Source organism: Felis catus, chromosome B3 (genome assembly GCF_018350175.1).
Source record: "Felis catus isolate Fca126 chromosome B3, F.catus_Fca126_mat1.0, whole genome shotgun sequence".
In the NCBI taxonomy this organism is placed as follows: domain Eukaryota; kingdom Metazoa; phylum Chordata; class Mammalia; order Carnivora; family Felidae; genus Felis; species Felis catus.
The window spans coordinates 81570012-81591310 of record NC_058373.1 but is presented as its reverse complement, the minus strand read 5'-3'; the positions used below and the strand labels follow the sequence as shown (position 1 = coordinate 81591310).

The 21299-nt window shown below is 37.4% G+C and overlaps 1 protein-coding gene across 6 annotated transcripts in view; it reads right to left on the bottom strand.

Moving 5' to 3' along the window:
• The window catches only part of ARHGAP5 (Rho GTPase activating protein 5), an 81866-nt gene extending 63519 nt beyond the window's left edge, over positions 1-18347 (bottom strand). For 4 of the 6 annotated variants that reach the window (XM_023255643.2, XM_023255645.2, XR_006599498.1 and 1 more), the window contains exons 1-2: positions 17834-17972; positions 1400-5287 (exon numbers count right to left, since the gene is read on the bottom strand). In XM_023255643.2, coding sequence (XP_023111411.1) covers positions 1400-5119 — 3720 coding nt within the window. In that variant the 5' untranslated portion in view covers positions 5120-5287; positions 17834-17972. Of the gene's footprint in view, positions 1-1399; positions 5288-8965; positions 8991-17833; positions 17973-18215 lie in introns of those variants that run through there. The other 2 variants (XM_023255644.2, XM_045059773.1) reach the window with 2 other exon arrangements.
• Between the last annotated feature and the right edge of the window lie 2952 nt (positions 18348-21299).

Here is a 21299-nt window from a genome sequence, read left to right as displayed (position 1 = left end):
CTCTCTCTGTCTCAAAAATAAATAAACGTTAAAAAAAAAAAATTAAAAAAAAAAAGTTACCAAAACAACTAAGTAAACTTATGATCAACAATAGAAAAATAACACACATATACACAAAAGCAATTTAAAATGGAAAGGCTGTAAATGCTTTATTTTTGTTAATATGCATTAAGTAGTTTTAATAACATAAGAAAAAATGCTTAAGTCTTTTGGTGGTGATAAAATGTATAGTAAAAACTAGTAATTAATAGCTGAGTATGAAAGATCGTTAGCTAGTAGCATGTGTTGTGAGTACCTGCTGTAAATATGTACGAAGATGATGGACATACATAACTGATGAAAAAATTATCAACATGGACAATGAAAGCCTGCTGAAAGACTATCTTTTTTTTTTTTTTAATTTTTTTTTTCTTTTTTTTTTTCCAACGTTTATTTTTGGGACAGAGAGAGACAGAGTCTAACGGGGGAGGGGCAGAGAGAGAGGGAGACACAGAATTGGAAACAGGCTCCAGGCTCTGAGCCATTAGCCCAGAGCCCGACGCAGGGCTCGAACTCACGGACCGCAAGATTGTGACCTGGCTGAAGTCGGACGCTTAACCGACTGCGCCACCCAGGCGCCCCTGAAAGACTATCTTAAAACCATAAAAAATGTGAAGAAAGTTTATGCACACTCAAGAGTCAAAGAGTACTGGAAGTAAAGATGCTAAGGTACCACTGTGATAAAGATCTAATTAAAATTATTAATTATAACTTTAATAGCATACATATTTAAGCTTTTAATGCTTAATACCATCAGGTAAATTAATATCTACTGAAAATGGATACTGTATTGCTATTTGGTCAGAACATTACAATTCAAACTTCAGAAACCTTTCTGTATGTCTTTAGGCATTACACCACCATCCACAAAGAAGCTTCCTGGAACTGTAAATTCCAAAATTGCGAATAATTTCCAATATTACAAATTATTAATTATATTTTAGTATCTTTGATACTGGTAGGTCAAATTAATTTTGCAAAACTGCTAGGTCAAGAAGGCAAAAAGATAAATGGGATACGTAAAAACAAAAAAAAGAGCAAAATCACCTTATATCTCCGTTTCTAAAAGGAAAATAAGCATATTCACCTAGAATAATTACACTGAAGAATAATTATTCAAACTTCTACACTAAAGACACAAGTAAAAAATAATGCAATTTAAAAAGTAATGAAAATAATTCACCCTCACAAAATACTAAAAACATTAAAAAGAGCTAATTATTTACCGAATGACCTAATGCAGCCTAAGTTCTCAATGATATTCAATTCGTTACCTTAAAAAATATGTATTTTAAAAGGCAAAACAAACATCTTCATAAACATTATTAGTGTTTAGTAAAGTTTTATAAGTTAAACTTACCTTTTTATCTTCTTTTACTTTGTGGGTTTTCTTCTTCATTTTCTTATCATCTAATTCCTGGTCTGAAGTGATTGCAGGATTATCAATACCACCTTTCCAAGTTTCAACAGGAGAAAGAAGTGGATCTTCTTCACTTCCACGATGTCTTCCTTTTCTTTTTGTTTTAGAAGTGGTGAAAGCCTCATCATCACTTGCATCTGAATGTGTTCTTCTATAGTACGACTTGGCTTTACTAAACAGGGTTTTAGATTTATATTTGTATTTTGAAGGCCTCCTTTCCCCATGACTTTTTGAGGTTCTATCAGAAAATCCATTTTCTTCATCTCCTTGGGTGTTATTTACAAATGAGTTTCGAATTTTAATAATGCGAGTCTGACTATCATCTGGGACAACATATATCTCATCAGAATAGCCCTTCTGTTTGAAAATTGTGTCAATGGGTTCCGCATAGTTATCTGAAGGATCCATATCTTCAGGATGTGCCAAAGGTACCCGGGAAGTCTGTTTTCTTGGATTTTTACCAATACCAGCTTCAATTGTTTTTAAGAGGTTTGGATCCAGTTTTTTCACATTTGTCTTAGGTACAACTGGTTTAGGTTTAATAGGTGGAGGCACTTTATGGTTGCGTTCATGGTCATGACAGTTTGGGGTGCTATGAATAGGATATTCATTTCCTTCTAAATCTAATCTGTATCTGGAACGGTCACTAGGTGTTGGAAGCAACTGTACATCATCCCCAATCGGACTATAAGGAGGTGGTGCTTCTGTATCATCATCTGAATCAGGGTAGTTGTTATAGGGGAAACAGTCTCTGGGAGATGGTAGAAAAACATCCTCACTTTGATGGGTTGATTCCCTTGTATTATCAGATAAATAGGAATTTTCTATCATATTTTTTTTCTCTAGAACATCACTGAAAAACAGTGTAAAGACCTCAGTTTGTCGATGATATTGAGATAAAGAATACAGTGCTGTAAACTTAGCAGTGATCTCAGTTGCAATGTGTTCTCCTTCAGTCATTAACTCCTTGATAGCCTCATTTTCAAAAAAATCCGCTTGGCTGTCAGTAACTGCCACCAGCTGTACAGGAATGGTGTCTTGAACTTCTGATAGAAATGCTCGAAGCATTCCCATTGACGCTTTCCGTTTGGCAGAATAAACTAATATATACCCATGAACTAGTTCATCTTTCCTTACCCCAATTGAAGAATGGTATGATAATATTGTGATCTGTATTCGCCTCCTTTTTTCACCAATGATTTTATCAAGCATTAGGGAATTATTCTGTCCAGCTTGAGCAGCACTACAAGAATGAGAATCAAGGAAGGGTGAAAGAATAAGATCCACACTAAAGGGATCACCACACATGGCACACATGACAATTCTCAAGTCAGCTTCTGATACGTCCTTACTGGTGGGAACTGGGCTCACCACATCTAAATTATGCTTAACTGATTCTAATACTCCTCTTAGAGCCTGCTTTATTTGGGTTTCATTAAATTTACGAGGATATGTACCAGGAGGTACATCTACAAAAGGACATTGTAACTTGTTTGCCAACTGTTGCCCTTGGTGCCTGAGAATTGGTAGATTCTTACTCATGGAATCTCTCTGATTAGCCAGAATTAATGTAAATGGAAGATTTGCCATGTATTTATCTTTTCTGATCTGAGAAGCTTCAGTTCTTATTTTTCCAATAAATTCCCCAATAAAATTCAGTGACTCAATGGAATTAAATACACAGAAGCACCCATGTGGTTTAAAGGCAGCAGTCCACAATTGACTTAAGAAGTAAGGCGACTTGGCATCAACTGGCCGAAGATCAAGTTCATAAATTTTTCCATCTAAGGCATACTCATCATCAGTGGATTGTGTTCTTATCTCATTTGCTAGTTCTTGGGCAAGGCCATCCTTCCCTAAAATGAAAAGGTTAACTTTATCTATATTGGTACTATCATGATACAACCGTAAGCGGCCATGATCCAACTGCAAAAGACTACTGGCAAGTAACTGCTCTACTTTAATGTCTGTACAATTTTGGCCACTAAGACAGGTTTCTTTAGTGGGGTGATAAACAAACCCTATGTGCTTAAGTAGAAGAGATTCCCTATCAGGTGCAAGTTTCTGTAAAGCTTTATATCTAGGTTCTTCACTCAAAACTGTATGAATTTCACTCATTTTATCTGAACTAGGTGTTGCATTAAGATCTAAATCATAAAAAAGTTCAGAGTGCTCAAAAAGCATTTCCTGAAACTCTTCTTTGGCTTTTTCAACTATTTCTCGCTGATGCCTACCATACACCTCTTTGCTATCAGCCTCTGTGATGTACTTGAAGGCTTCATCCTCCATAACAAAGCACATAACTTCTTCCCACGGCTGCCCAGGTGAAATGAACTGAATTTTTTCCAAAGTCTTTTTGAATTTTTCCTTCATTTCTACCCTTCTCTTTTCTGATATTAGATGTTGTACATGGTTCTGATAGACTTTCTCAGCTTCTAAAGTGCTCAGGAGGTCAAATGGGATTCGTCTATCATTAATTTTGTCTATATGGTCAGTTTCATCCCAAGGTGTTTTTTCTAGCACCACAAAACATAACTGAAAGTCTGCTCTCTTTTCCAATAACTTCAAAGCTTCTGACCAATTCAAATGTTCAATCTCTTCTAAGTTTGGCAAAAGAGTATTAAAAGCTCTTGGTAAAGTATTTATATATTCTTCTCTCCTTTTTCTTATGTGTTCTTGTTTAAGTTGTTCTATATGTTTTGAGAATGTATTTCTGGCCTTTCTTGTTCCCTCTAAGTTGATGTATTCTTCATAATCAGGATGATTTTTTAATTTATTACTAACAGTTTTCCAAGTTGCATGATAATCTCTCACAGTCTGCACAAGTTTTTCAAACTTATCTGTTGCTGTGACAACAAGTTGTCGCTGTGTTTTATAAGCATCCAGATAGGGAATAATTTTAGGTTTGCCACGAGTTTTATCCAACATTTGTACCAGTGCAGTGAAACATGTCTCGATGTTGACATTAAATCGTGCTGATGTTTCCACTACAAGAAGGTTCTTTTTGTTTGAAGCAAATGCCTGAACTTCTCTAAGATAATGATCCACGCACTCATCACATTTAGTTGCTGCTATTATTACAGGCTTTTTTGATTTTGATAGTTGGACAAAAAGATTATTCACAAATTTAAGTTGATCATCAAACTTCCTATTGCATCCCTGACTCACATCAATGCACAGTAAAAACCCATCTACATTGAGCTTCCCTTCGGGCATTTGCTTCTGCTCAAAGTCTTGTTCCAAGCCCAGCTGATCAGTGCAAATGTACATTAGTTTTTCTGCTGACTGCAATTTAGAGGCAGCTGCACGTTTTATATATGGTTGCAAATTCGTACTCCGATGAGGCAAGAAAGTCTGGTCATCAATGAACTCTGTTTGTTCAATGACATGAATTTTGCATTCTACTCCATCTTCACCATTTTGTGTTATGTCACCCCAGTACAAAAAGTGATCATTGTTTACTACTCGTCCTCCAAAGTCAATGGTGCTAAGCACAGAAGTATGCTCTGGGTAATATTCATCTGCTTTTGAGCGTACAAATCTATTGCACAAACAAGACTTTCCAACTCCACAGTTACCTTTGTCTTTTTCAGTCCCAGAGAGTCCAACTACACTGATCGTATAGGATGGGGGGCGAGGCTCTTTGTTTTTTGCCATCATAACTCTCTTCTCATGTCTCTACATTCATAAAGATAACCAGATATACTTCTCATTCTGAAAATAAAATCATCTCAAAATACAGATCCGAAAGTTCAGAACTATATTTGGTTCTTTGTACTTCCCTCATTTCTATGCAGAAAGGTCTTCAAGATCATAACGATCATCTTCCTAGAAAGAGGAGAAAAAGGACAAAACTTAATCAGGAATTACATATTAAATTATATACATACTACAAATGTTCGTAACAAAGCACTATGGATATTAATGTTACATGTATTTTAGGTTTGAAACCACCATTAAACACTGCTTATGATTTACCATTATAAATGCAACCGGACTTCAAAATTTAAGAGAAATCTAATAATTAAAATAATTACATACAAAATTTAATGTTTCACAAGCTTTAAACTAAGCCCCTACTGACCAAATGTGCGTTTTGTCTCTATTCCTTCCTAGACGTTTGAAGAAACAACTAGTCCTTTCCCCTCCCTCAATTTTCCTGCCTTCTGTGACTGGAGGTATGTTTGCTGATAACTAAAGCAACTAGTTGCCTTAACAACTCCCTCACAACTTTCAAAACAACCTGCTTCCTATTACATTATTCCCCAAAACTTGTTCCCTAAAATGGAATTTCATACAAATTTAGCAAGATGTTAGAATTAAATAAAATTTTTCATAAAGTTTCAACATGCTCCTGTGAAATCTATAAAATTTTATGCCCAAAAACAAATTTAAAATATTCACACACTTCAATAGGTAAGTAGAAATGGGACAGTTAATACAAATACTGAGAGTATTTAACCAGACCAAAGTTTCTCAAACTATCAAAGGATCAATTTTTATTTCATATCTGCACGTTCAATTTTGCAAAATGCAATAAATGCAGTTTTTTAAAAATCCAAGCCCCAATTATTAGATTGAAGAGACATAACATCACTGTCAAATTATTTCTAAATGTTCTTGATTTCTGTATTTATTTCCTCTAAGAGTAGCTACAAAAAGCTCATGGACCACATTTTAAGTAGCAGTAAGCTAAAGAATTTGGAGATTATATATTTGAGATAATCTTCTACAAGTATTTGATACACTAGCAACATTAAATAACCTGGAAGAACTACATGCAATTTAATTTAGGTTATTTATGTGGAAGCAATGAATCAGTCTTTTAGAATAATCTTATTTATAGATTCCTCATTCTTTTGAGGTTGAATTAAAAGCAATATATCATTTGGACATCAACATATGTGAAAATTATCTTCAGTTCAAACAAAATAAAGAACATAGAGAAAAAATACAAAGAAAAGAACCACCACTTGCCCCAAATACCTGGCTTCTACACTAACCTCAAATGCAAGTAAACATTTATTCAAAATATACTGTACATTTACTATACTAACAACTAATGAGTAACAGAAATTGTAATTCAGAATTATGACTAACATTTCTGGTAAAATAATATTAAAAAGTAAAATTTCAGATCTTTGTATTCATGTACTTTATTCTATTATCCTCAACTATAAATACTAGCATCTGCCATATGACATTCAAACAAAGCATTTACTAGATTCACTTTCCTAATAAAATAATCCTATGTAGAAAAAGCAACACAAATAGTTAAAGTTATTTCAAATCTATTTGAGTTTATGACAACAGTAAAACCAAAACTGCTTTGATACATGTTTTCCCCATCTATAAAATGGGGCTGTGTATCTACACAAATTTAAGAAGTAAATCATTTTTTTAAATGTTAAGCACCTAGCCAACAAAGGCTTTAATAAGCATTAGTTCTGTTTACTAATTTGATTCTTAGAACCAGTGAAACTGTCAAGGATTTTTTCAAAAAAATGATCTGGTCAGACCTGTGACTTAAAAAAATTTATCTGGCAGCAATGTACATGATAACTAGAAGTAAGAGAAATTGGGGCAGTGCCTCCAATCCTATTAACTCTTTTTCATTAATAAACCTTTTAAAAAATCTTAATCTGGTCAAATTGGGTATTTACACCTAGCACAAGTTTAACTTTCTTTACCTAAACTGTGTAAAAGAATATTTGTATTTACTGGTAAGAAAACACAGTGAATGAACTGGATAACAACATTATATACAGTGATAAAAAGGCAAAAGGAAATTAGTTTGGGAAAACAACACAATGATTCCATAACTAACAAGAAAAAAATCGAAAACAAGGAATAGAATCCTTTCGTCTTACTAGAAAAGCAGAAAACTGCAGACAATACTCTTTAAAATATACATCAAAAGAAAACCTACCTAGTGATTACTTTGGGGAATTTTCATGTTCAACAGCATAAACACTAGCACTACATATGGCTCTTTATTAAACAAACATCTATTCTGAAAACTAAGCAATTCAAAGCATGTTAAGACTGTCCTGCCTTCCAGTTTAAGAGACACAAAGTTAACAGAAAAGTAACAGCACATTGTCATATGAACCTAAGTATTATAGAAAATTCTCAACTACAAACCTAATCCCTTGCCTTAACAGTCACTATTCATTCCTCATATATGCTTACCCAAACATTAACAGACACGTTTCTGCTCTCCTACAGCATGTACCTCAAAATACTGAGGTAGCTTTCTATCTTAAGCTATAGAGTGTAAGCAGAAATGAAAACACTCTTATCGTAGAATGTATTTTAAAAGTTTCACAGGGACATCTGGGTGGCTCAGTTGGCTGAGCATCCGACTTCAGCTCAGGTCATGATCTCGCAGTTAACAAGTTTGAGCCTTGTATGAGGCTCACTGCTATCAGCACAGAACCAATTTGGATCCTCTGTCCCCTTCTCTCTGCCCCCCTACCTGAGCTCTCCCTCTCAAAAATAAAGAAACATTAAAAATAAAAATTTCAGAAAGAAAAGGGTCTTAAAATTAAAAGAAGATGAGTGAAGGCATGAAGTTACCACCCTTTCACAGGTCAGTGAAAAATGGAAAGCTTCTTATCTAATGAGAAATAAAACTATTATATCAAATTTTATAATGAGGCTTCTACACATCCTAATAAATTTGATAGTGGCAGGCTTTGAATCATGAATATTAAAGTTTAAATTAGAAATAAGGTAGCTCTACATGACATTTATGGTTTTCACACCAAATTCACAGTAAACTATCAATTAGACACTTAAGTAACATCCATGTTCTTCTTTCAAGAAGGCTACCTGCTGGTATTATGAAGTCAGCTGCAGAGCTTTATGTCATGAGTCACCATAGTGATTTTCAAACAATGATGGAAAATTCTTTCACCTACAGGTAGGAAAGAATAATACCGGGCAAATAGTTGCTCTCTCCCTCCAAATCTCTCATCAAAGCAGTGCACTCTTTATCTAATTTAGAAGTTTACTTAACCCAAAAGATTTTTTTTTTAATTTTTTTTTCAAAAGCCCTAATTTAATAAAAATGTTTTCAGGGGCGCCTGGGTGGTTCAGTCCATTAAGCTTCTAACTTCAGCTCAGGTCATGATCTCACGGTTCGTGGTTCGTGCTGACAGCTCAGAGTGTGGAGACTGCTTTGGATTCTGTGTCTCCCTGGCTCTCTGCCCCTCCCCCACTCACTCACATTCTCCCCCTCTCTCTCTCTCAAAAAAAAAAGAATAAATGTTAAAAAATAAAATAAAATATAGTAATAAAAAATGTTTTCAGATTTTAAAAAAGTTTGAGAAACCATAGACTAGGGGAAAAAAAAAAACTGTCACCGGTCATCCAAAACATTTTGCTATTTGTTTAGGTGAGTATGGTATTACCACCTCATGGGAGAAAGATAGCTTTCATGAGGTTGACTGTAATAGGTTATAAGGGCATTTAATTTCAGACATCTGGATAGTATATACTTACATGAATTACCTTCTGGCCCTCAACATCCAGGTCAAAATTCCTGTCCATTAACCAACTGAGGCAGTTTTTCTTCTGTGCTTAAAAAAAAAAAAAAAAAAAAAAAAAAAAAAAATCCTTTCTTTTTTTGTGTGCTCCCAGTAATAAACTAATGGCTAATATATATATGCAGATTATTCAATTTAATTTGAAAATTCCTTTCAGATATGTGTAATGGTAATATCTGATAATGTTGATTCCTACATCTTTCTGATTTTTGGTGTGACTTTCTTTCATATAACTTGTTCTCATTTTCTCATATTTTTACCCATGAAGGAACCAAGACAAAAGTAGCAATGACCTACTCAAAGCAATCCAGTTAAAATGAGTCTCTGGATGACCCATCTTTATTTTCTTAAGCAGGACTACTGCTTTTTATGTTTGCAATGCAGTTTCTTTCTCATTCTGCCTTTAAGTTTACCTTATAACCATTTCAAGGAAATGTTTAGATTAAGTATCTTCACAGAAATTAACGAAAAATGTTTAACTTCAGTGGAGCTACAGTTGATGAGAGAGTTGGAGGGAGAGATCAACTATTTGCCTAATATTCTTCTTGAGTGCTCCCTACAATTGTCTCAGAAATGAAGCGATCTATACAACTAAGTTTTCAAAGATATTTTACTAAGTCATTCAAACACAACTTGTTCCTCTTAATCGAGTTTTAATAACATGAAGTGCCTTTCCATGAAAAACAAAAACAAAAGCTTTTTAAGTTCTACAAGGAATCTAGGAAACTGAAAAAAATAAATTCTTAGTAATTCTGGATTTAAACTAAAACTTTGTTTTCTATCTTCTCACAAAACTTCTGCATTCATAGATAAAAGGTGTGATATCTTAATTATTTTACACTTTTAAGTTATTACACCATGTCAGGAAATTCCTGTTGGTCCTATCTTCATAATATATCTAGAATTTATCACTTTTCATTACATTTAGGGCTCTAATCTGACCCATCCACCATCATATCTGGCCCTAGATTATTCCAAGGCTTCCCAATTAATCTCTGTGCTTCCACTCCTGCTCCCCTTCCCCTATCACTATCAGAGCAGCCAGAGTTTCTTTTAAAACGTTAAGTCAGAGCTTCCCATTCTTAGGTCCGAAAACCTCCAGTGGCTCCTAAAAGTCAAATCCTTTCTATGGCATAAGATCTGCCTTCTCCAAACCTATCTTATTCTTTGACCTACTCTCATATATTCTCCCACACTCATTCTGCTCTAAATACACTGAGGAACACTAACACAGTTTCTTAACATGCTAAGCATGCCTCTGCCTTTACACTTACTTTTCCTAATAACTTCCAAAGTCCACCTTGCCTCCTAATTTACTTGCAACTTATTTACTTGTCATTAGACTCTATCCCTCTCCCCACCCCCACTCCAGACTTAACAAAGATCCACAAAGGCATAAATCTTTATTTCATCAATATATTCCACAAGATTCCAACAGTGCCTCCTACTTAGTACTCAATAAATACATGAATGCTAATAAATATTAAAATCAAAATGTTCTTAATTCTTTGGTCAAAAAAAGAGGAAAGCACATTTGTTTACTGAATAAGCACTGTAATATATTAATCTAAAGCTACTAATGGAAGAAATGCACATTTATTTCAAGATTCCAAAAACAGTCAAAACTTAAGCCACCAGAATAAAGACTATGATCTATAATACATTTAGCCCTAATTTTTGAAACTTTTAGAATCAGAAATATTATAAGAAATTACATTTTCCAAAACTAAACAGAAGGATCTTTGTAATTACGTGCTCCAGCTTCTTTAAGTCAAACAAAGTTATCTCTTACATAATCAAATATTTGAGAAAAGACAGATCGGAGCCCGAAGACTGTCATATATTTCACAGTCTCAGGTGATGTAACCTAGCTTAATAAAAGTTATCAACTGATTTACTAAAGATGAATATGGTACAATATTGATACAGTATTACTTAATTCTTATTCTCAGTAACAAATTTATTAATTAACAAATTTATTATTAGCGAAAAACTAGAAGAGGAAATGAAAAAGCCATTTTAACATATACAATAGTTAAGTCATTAAACAATGTAATACTTGTAGAACTACGAGTCAATTATATTCCACAACATTTTCTTTGACCAAGAATTCTACCACATAAGCACATAATCTTAAGGTTGAAAGGAACACTAAAGACATCATTCCAATGAATTGGTCTTTACACAAGATTATAATCAAGTGAATGAAGAGAATCTATTAAAAATTTCAACAATTTATGTAGTGACTAAATAACCTGGAAGCATATCCTGGTTAGGATTTAGGATTAAACTACGTTAGAATGGAGATTTTGTTGCTGTTGTTTTTACCACATTCCCAACACCCTAAACAGTGCCTGACACAAACTGGCTGCTCAAATATTTGATGAGTAATTGGGTCAGTCTCCAAACTCAGATCCTAAACCACTGAAGTCGTATTTGTAGTCAAAATTAACAAAAATTGCACAATGCTATGGGCCCTAGGTCTATTAGTATAGCATAATATTCTAATATAAAAAGTCCAGATTTGTCCAAGACCAACAGTTTGCTGGTTAACACAAATTAGGCAAGCCTGAAGGCTCAATGGAAGTATTTCCAGGAGGGTCCAAGTAGGCAGTACTCTGGAGCTCCCTCCCCAAGCCCTACTCAGTAAAGATAATTCTGTTTTCATTCATTTTTATCTTTTGATATTTCAAATATTTATTCTTTGAAAAAAGTTTCACTGCATAAAATATTTGAAAAACCAATGACCTAAAATATTTCCAAACAGAATTACTGCCTACCCTATTATTTAATCGACACTTTCCTCTAACAACATGTTATGTCCCACGCCTTGGTATGAAAGTTATTCTAAACTCTTTCTAGACCATTTCCTCACTCCGGTGAAAACAGAAGAACCAAAGGTCGCCTGATTTATATCAACCTATGTAAACAATCCATTAAGTATTTACTGTGGTTACCACTATCTGCTCAGCTTTATGTCAGAAGTTTTGAGGGTACAAAGGTATATGCAGGAAAGTCCACTAAGCTGGCACTATGAAAATGTTCACCTCCCTTCCAGAGTCTGAGTCTTCTCGCTTTGGAGAAAACAGAGAAGTGAAGGGATTTCACATTCAAAATTATAATGCTATACCAGAGGGAAATCATTATTTTCATGATACAAACTACATTAAATAAGGCTTAACAATTTTCTCCGTGATGGGAACATTAAGAGGCTGAATAAGAATCTCAGGAAGATGTATAGACTAAAAAGAAGGTATATATTGGGGGGGGGGGGGAGGCTTAAAAGTACCTCCTCCACTGTTTTTAAAGAAACTTTACAGCACCATAACTGAGAAGACAAAGACAATGTGCTATACCGTAGAATTGGTAAGTGCGATAGGAATTCAAAAAAATGAAAGATCAGTGCAAGTTGGAATAGATCAGGGTTTGGAAAACTTTTTCTGCACAAGGCCAAACAGTAAATATTTTAGGCTTTGCGTCCATACGGTGTCTGTTAGAACAATCCAACTCTGTGGTCATAGCGCAAAAACAGCCATTGACCATACTTCAATGAATGACCATGGCTGTGTCTGAGAACTAAAATTTGAATTTCATATAACTTTATCACACATATTGTTCTTTTAACTGTTTTCTTAACCATTTCAAATGTAAAAAGCCATTATACAGAAGCAAAAGACCAGATCTGGTCCAAGGGTCATAACTTGGAAACTCCTGGAATAGATTAAGTTTCAGAGTAGAGAAAGGACTGGAGGCAACTCTGAAAAATAGACTGGATTTGAATTTTAAAAAGAAGTAACTCTAGGTGTGTGATTAGGGTGGAGTGGTTGAGCATACCTGTCATGATGAAAAGTAGACTTATTTCTTATTTCACTTATTTCTGAAGATTAAAGGTACAACAATAAGAAGGTCTTCAAGGGCAAGCAGGAGTTAAACCTTGTAATAAGCAATAAGAAGCCATTATAAACTAGCAGTGGAATACAAAATTAGATTTGCTGAGGCACAAAGCCCAAGAGATGGACAAATACTGGAGACTTGAAACACCTGAACTATCACAGAAATGAAAAGAGCAATCCAAGAAAAAAGAATTTGGTGACTGGCTGCTAATGATAATAAAGACAAATGAGTCAATGTTTCTTAATGAAAAACTCAGTTTCAGCAACAGACGGTAGTATCACTTGAGTTTCAGGTGACAGTATTTCTGAAGAAAAATCAAAATAAAGAAATGAAATAAGGCAACATCAAGATTAGCAACATAAATTTGAAGATCATAACCTTAAGAAAATTATGTAAGAGATCATTTACTACTCTTATAAAAAACATCTAAGTAATTACTTAGTCAACAAAGAAGAGTAGCAAATCTGGATTTTTCAAAGCTCAGATCATATAGGAATGTTAATTTTCCACTAGTTCTATAAACTGTCAACCAAAATAAAAATAAGTAAATAAAAAGAGCTATTATTTGGCTTTGAAAAGTTAAGTATGGAAAGAAACAAAATTTTGGATCAGGAAGAACACATGATAAACGGGAAGAGAACTAACAAACCATCAGAACCAATGTACAACTTCTTTCAAGGCTGCTGGTAATGCCAAATACAGCAAAGAGGATAAATAGTAACACAAAAATTGTTTCTTTCCCCATCACTCCTTCTATTAACCTTCTATCTAACCTATTAACTTTTCCCCACATCTTTCAGTTTTCCTCAAAAGGTACAAACTGATGCTCTTACATTTTTACCTTATATTTTCCTCTCACCTGCCAACCTATCCTCACTTCCCTGTGCTTTTGGTCTACAAGGTCATTAACTTATCTAGTTGTTTTTTCCTTATTCCAATCCTCTTCTATTTCCAAATCTTATCTTTTTTATCTAATTCCTTTACACTGATTTTTAAATCAGTATGTCCTGCCTTCTATATGGCTCCTTCTACTCTATGTTGAGCTGGCATCTAACCATTGCTAAATTGTCCAGCTCTCTTTCCACCAAAGCTATAAGCTCTTTTAAGGGAGTAATATTTTATATTTCCTTGTATCACTTACAGTGCCATAGCTGCTCAATAAATTATTGTTCAGGAATAAAATATGCTAAATCTAATATGAAGCTAGAAAAATCAAAATTCACTTTTACCATTAACTCTTCATGATGAAAGCTCTAGAATCTAACCAAGAGACACATGCGGGTCATATTTTAACCCTAAAATTATAAAGTTATTCATAACTCTTATTCCCAAGTAATAGTTCTAAGGAGTCCAACACAAAGACATGACCAAACATTAATAATCTATTTTTACTGCAAATCTAAGTATTGTAGACAGGCAACCTCCAAAATACAGGGGGGAAAAAAAAAATCAACCTTGCTTACCATCTCAAACTTCTATTTGCAGTTAATATATCCAAATTCAAATGATTAATTCTTCTGTATACTATTCCCAAAGAGACCCCGATAGAAAGAGTTGTTCTCTTTTCTGCATCTCTTAGTACTTGTACGTATTTACTCCTTTATAGTTACTACCTTGTCAACTAAAGCTCAAGCTACACAATCTCTAATTTATCTTGGTATCCTCAAGGCCAGGCGCACAGCAAATGCTAAATAAAGATAATATGAATTAATGAATAACAAATCAAAGGCCTTCTTTTACACATAGATTTCTTTTTTCAAAGGAATTTTCATATTTAAGTACAATAGATTTACCAAAAATAGAAGTGACTGTGGTTTGGGAGGGTGGGTTGTCAAAGGAGGTCTCATGCCATCCAGGAAAAATCCATAAGGGGTTCAAGTACCAGAGTTTTAAAACCAATTGAGTTAAAGTTCATACTTAATATTTTTAGCACTGAACTTTTTAAATTTCTAATATGGTTTTTCCTGGTTTGATAAAATGATTAACTACAACCTGCATTTAAACAAATAGAAGCTTGCTTACTCAAGTCACCATATGATGAATGACTTTATCAAGGTTTCTTCACCATTCTTAGAAAACCAAATTTTCTTAGTGTACTTTAAATGTATTTTACAAACATTTTTTAGAAACATCGATACTACTAAAGCAGAACACCTGAGTCAATTATATTCTCTGCATACCTTCTTGTATGCGAAGAAAAAAATCATGGGTCTTACAGCTCTAATACTTTTTAAAATTTCTAAGGAACCTGAAGTTGCAACAAATGAAACTTACTCTGTAGCTATCAAGAAAATTGCCAAGAAAAAAAGCCATTTCATACTTAAGTGAGGAATACTAAAGGCAATACTTACCTGAAGTCCTGCTAATGTTGAAAAAGCTTAGTAGTCTTCCTGAGACATAACTTTTCCTTCAGTATTAAAAAAATGAGTTAAAAACTATTATTCTAAGCTGTACCACAACTTCCAAAAAAGGAATGCAAACACAGTATTTTATTCCTCAAAAAAAAAAATCTTAATTTTCAAGGTCAAAATAATTTGTTTTCTCCAAAAGGGTTAAGTGTACTAACTCTGCTTTACAACAGGAAAAAAAAAAAAAAAAAAAAAAAAGTATGGGGCTTAAAACATTTTACAGATGTGACAGAATTAAGATATTAATTTTGGAATACATTTTTTAAATTGCTAAAGTGGGGCACCTGGGTGGCTCAGTCGGCTGAGCATCCAACTCCTGATTTCGGCTCAGGTCACGACCCAGGGTCGTGGCATGGAGTCCCAAGTCTGGCTTTGAGCTTAGTGTGAAGCCTGCTTATGACTTTCTCTCTCTCCCTCTGCCCCTCTCCTCCGCTTGCACACTCTCCTTAAAAACAAAACAAAAGCAAAAACAACCCCTAAAGTAATTTAAATGGGAGTGGGGTACTAAAAAATTACAAACATATCAGAATTCTGCAACAATTCTTTCTTATAGCAAAGTATAACTGATCCATTCCCCAATGCTCTTATAACTAACATATACAAAGAATGGTAAAATAATATATGCTAAGGTGGATTAAAAAAATGTAGCCTACACATGACAACCAAATCAATTGTCATCTAGTCATCTGTGTCCTTCTAACTAAAGACTGCTTTAAGTCAGTCAGATCAATAGTGCTATTTCTTGAAAGTTAAATACATAGGTATACGCAGATTTTCAATCATGTACGTTTAGTCTCATAAAGTGCTCCAAGGCCTGTGCAAGTTTTTTAGTGATCCACACTTAACACTCTCTTCCTCTGCTCTACTACACATATGGGAAATGTGGGTCAATTTGAAAGAGCCAAAAATGAGAAAGCAATTTAAAATGGAAATAAAACCTTAATTTGGCAACTGTCTAGTAGTAGATTACCTATATGGTATGTATATCTAAAAATACTCATTAAGAATACAGTTTTATCATAGTGAAGTCAAGTGAAATTGGCAGTAAAACATCTCCAAAACACATTTTACTAATATATCTTAACCAAATATTTTTCCAAATGTTGCATCTGGATCAAATTTTTGTGAAAAGAACCATTTTAAACGAAGATTTTGAGAAATATTTCCAGAAGTGAATACAAATGAATTCAATGCAAATAACTCCTCCGCCCCCCCCCCCCACCACCACCATATACTTTCAAACTGAGTACTGATTTTGGGTGTTTTAGGTGAAGCCGGCAAACCCCTCACACTCACACACACACACACACACACACACACACACACACACACACACCTGTAGAAGGCAGCATAAGCAAATACCAGTAAATACAACGACGTATTCCACCGTTTTACAACTGAGTAGTTTTAAAAAATGACATCGTTTCCTATCTATCACAAAGAAAAAGGCAAATTATATTTAGGAATTTAAACTTAAAAACGGGCGTACGTAGGTCTATTTTGGTCGAGACTTAAAACACTTAAAATTCCCATTTATTAAGCATGAGCCAAAACTGGATTTCTATCGTATGGCAAAAGTATAAGCGTCTCCCTACAACTTTGTCGGAATTTTACCAAACGTCCCAATAGTTTGCCTTTACTTCCGAGCACCTTTCGGCGTCAGCTACACCCACAGCCTCCACCTCACTTGCATTTCTAATAACGCTGAAGAGGGAGGGTGTGAGGGAGTGAGTATTTATGTGTGGATAAGTGCGCGCGCGCTCCCGCGCGGTTCCCCACCCCCACCCCGATACTTTTCTTTAGTGGAAACAGAGGAAGAATCCAAAGGTTATTCTAGCAAGCACTCAGTATCAAAGCCTCAAGCCGGACGCAGTCAACCCAGAAGACTCCCGTGTTTTGGTTGCGCAGTGCAACTTCTCACACCCTTGCCCGAGCTTTCGCAGCAGATGGGAAATTGGTGAACAGAACCCAGGGAGGAGTGGGGGAGATCGGGGAAAAGTGAAAGGGCCGATCCCCCTGAAAAGCGCTTAAGTTTGCAATGAAGATTGTGTTTCCGTGAATATGCGCCCACCCCCCCCCCCCGCTCCCCCTTCCAGGTGGAACTCGTTAACAGCAGCAACCCAGCCAACAGACACCGCCACCTTCCCTCCCCACGTACCATCGGAGAGCAGGGCAAGTGAGGGCGGCGGGCGAGAGCGGACGCCTGGCGGGGCCGGCGCGATCCCCGGCCACAACCAGGCCTCCAGCGACCCCGGCCGCGTCACCTGTGGAGAAAGCGCCCCCTCCCCCGGCCTCTCTGCCCTTCACGCCGACCGTATCCCCCCCCGCGGCAACCGCTCCCCGCTCGGCCTGCGAGGACCGAGCGCGGCGCCAGGCTCCCCTCCGTGGCTGCGGGGCCCCAGCGCCTTGAACTGGTTACAACCGGCGGCGGCGACCGAGCGGGGCAGCCGGTGGCGGGAGGGTCCCGGTCGGGGAGGGGGCGAGCGGGCAGGCCCGGAGGGGCTGAGATGGCAAGGTCCTACCTAACACCGTGGGTCTCCTCCGTCTCCTCCTCAACGGCAGCGGCCCCGGCGGTGGCGGCGGCAGCGACATTCCTGGGGAGCGCTCCCGCCGCCGCCGCCTCCTCCTCCACTCTCTGCTCGCCTCTCTTCCCCGGCGCGCTCACCCAGCGCCGCGTCCCCTCAGCCACCTCCCCCCGCCCTCCCCAACACACACGCCCCGAAACCTTAAGCCTTACAGCTCCCGCTGCCGGGTAACCCACCCTCCCTCCCTCCCTCCCGCCACCAGCGGCGGCCCCGTCCCTCCCCCCTTCCCCAGTGCCCGCCGCCGCGCCGGGCTCAGTAATGGCGGCCACTCGGGCTCCCTCGCGCTGACGGATCTCTCTCCCTCTCTCCCGAACTTTACCTCAGCATCTCTCCCGGCGCGCACCGCCGGAACGCACGCGCGCGCGCGCAGCCACACACCCGGCCGGGGGCGGAGCGGCGGCGCAGCCTCGACGGGGCGCGCGCGCGCGCGTACCCGCACCGCCCTCCCCACAATTCCCCGCCCCCGCCGCCCTCACCTCGCGGCGCCTCCCGCGCCGCGCGCCCGGCTGGGCCCCGCCCCTGCCCTCGTCTCCGGGGAGCCTGGGAAGGCGCGAGCGCTTGGGCCGGAGGGAGGGGAGCAAGCGCGGGGCCGCGTCCTCGCTCGCGTCCGGGCTCCTCGATTGGCTTCTGCCCCTCCCCCTTCTTCCTCCGCCTCTCCCACCCATTGGTTCCCTCTCCTACTCTATTCCTTCTCACCTTTTCCCTTTTACCCATTGGCGTGGGTATTTTTCCTCCGCTTTCCCCTTTCTCCGTATTCTCCTCCTCCGTCCCATCCTCCACGCTTTAGAAGCTGCAGACCATGCAGCCCTGAGCGCGGTAGTCTCCGAGCCTTCCCTGCGTTCTCCCTTTCCTTCTGTTCCGGTTTCTGGCTGAAACTGAGAGCAAACCACAGTACTGCAAAAGAACCTGATACCGTGTTAGCCGTTGCAAAACATCGCACGGGCACTGAAAGATTTTCGGTAAATTCCCCTACGGTCTCAGAGCATTAAAGAATTGAAGAGAGGAAAATATGCGCCCTAACACGTTGGCGGGGACCTGCTCGCATGGATACTTCTGCATGTGCAGCCAGTTTCCTGTCTGGGGATCGCTCGCTTACTACAGACATCACCCGCCCGGGACCTGGTGCCATACTCACCCAGAAGGCAGAACTCCATGGGAGCAAGAATCCCATTCTCCATCGACATGGCAGAGGCGCACAGGCCCGTGGTTTATTCCATTCTTAATGGAAGTTGAGCGAGATACCAAGATTTAGGGGTTTAAGGTGGCCCCAAAGACGCCAGCTCCACAACACTACCAGCCCAATCTTAGGAAACATCGGCCACCAGGCTTCTATTATACAGCCTTAAGTATATTCAATATTTTTTTAAGCTTACAGAAATTTTACAAGTTTGGGGGTGCCCTGGGCTTTCTATGTATTTCTCTTCCGGGCATTGGTACTGAAAGGTGGAGAAAGGACGAACAGTAGGAAAATGGCTTTCCTTTTACCCATTGAAGAAACTGAAGTCCTGCGACTTTCCCAAGGTCATCAGAATCTTAGAGATCTGAAAATAGTTGCCAGCAGATAAAAAATGAGCAAAAACATGAATCTACCCCAATTTGTTAAGTCTGAAAGAAGTAATTTGGGGGAGAATTTCTCTTGGGGGAAGATTTGTTTTCTACGCTGAAAACAGTTAATCATCAGTAAAGTTAACATTTAAAAAGTCTTTTAAATTCAAGTTACTCTTTATTTCTTACATAAGGTACTGGAGGTAGCCAAGGTTGCTTTTTTGTGTTATAATGATGCAGCTGCTGCCAACCAGAAGTACATTTATGGTCTGTTACTAAACCAGAAAAACAAAAGTGCCTTTTCGTAAAAATTACAAAATTTGTCAGTAAATCTATTCCAGTATTCCAACACAAGTTTGTTCACACCCTTGCCCCTCTACTCTGCATTATTTCTCAAAGGTAAACTTAATAGACAAAGCAGAAGAGAGGTGTTTAATTCCTCTGTCTCTTACTCCCTAACTGTAAAAAGGCATCACTAAAATTCCTTACTGTAGCCACTTTCTTGCATTTGAATGCTGCCAAAGATGTTAAGTAGTTAAGGACTGTAGGTACTTATTTTCTATCAAACCATGCACAGGGAAGGATGCAAAAGAAAACTTACAATTAAAGTAAATATAGAGGGGAGGAAAGGAGAAAAAGAAGAGGAATAAATTGGGGAAAGGGAGTGGAACCATCAAAGTGAGGTACTGATGCCCTAAAGTACCCATACCACTTGTACAGGTAGGAGAGTTCATGCATTTAAATGCATTTAATGACCTTTGTACTAAGAGTCCTTAAAAATACAGTAAGCTGATTCAGAGTCACAACTTTGACTCTGAAATGTTAAGTGTTATAAGGTGTCCACCTGAAAGATACTTAAAAAACTACTCCCTAAATAATCAGAAATGTCCTAACCATGGACATGTATCAACATAAACCAAAGTCAAATAAATCAGGGCTTTTAAAGGAAACATCATCATATAAAGAAGGTGAAAATTATACCTTCTTTATATGATGATGTTTCCTTTAAAACAGGACATGATACTAAAGAATCAAGACCTGATTCTGGAGGGAAAAAAAGACTTGAAATCTCATTATCTCATAATGAAGACCCAGAAAATGTAGCAAACAAACAAACATAGCCATAGTTTTCAAAGGATAATTTTCAGAGCTGACAATACTATTAGTCCATCATCCATCTTGATTTAAGGGGTATAGAAGTTTAGAACTTTGCTCCTTATTAATACATAGTCTAAAACTGCTTACTATTATGAAAAAGTTAACAGATTTTTATTGTTTTTATATTACTCTTCTCAAAAAATGAAGCATATAGTTTTCTGTACAAATAAAAATCTGAACATGAGGATTGGGGGCCAAAGTCCTATGGCTGAAAATGCTTAGATATCTACAAATAAAAGGCAATAAAGAGGAAAAAATAAAAGACAAAGAATAAGATGGCATCTCCTAAAGTTTATCAGGAGCCAGGCCTTCAGATAAATAGCTTTAAACACTCACCCTCCCCACCCAAAGGAGAAATTTTGAGAAAATAAGTGGTTTATTCTTTGCACATGCACACGAGAGAGAGATGAGTAAATATTACCAAGCTCTCTCAGACCATCTACTCTTCTTATCTAAAATAAAAAATTTAACCACTTACTCCACTCTACTGGATAATTAAAATTACCCGAAGCTTTGTTTGTCATTTACTTTGAAAAAATTAGCAGAATAAGATTTCAGTCAGGCATTTTAGGTTTTTAATCTAAATATTCTCCACAAATTTCTAGTTCTTTAACATATCCTAACAAAATATTAATATGCATGGTTTTTCTAGGATCAAAAGAGAAGACAGCCATAAATGTTATCAAAATTCCAGCTCTAC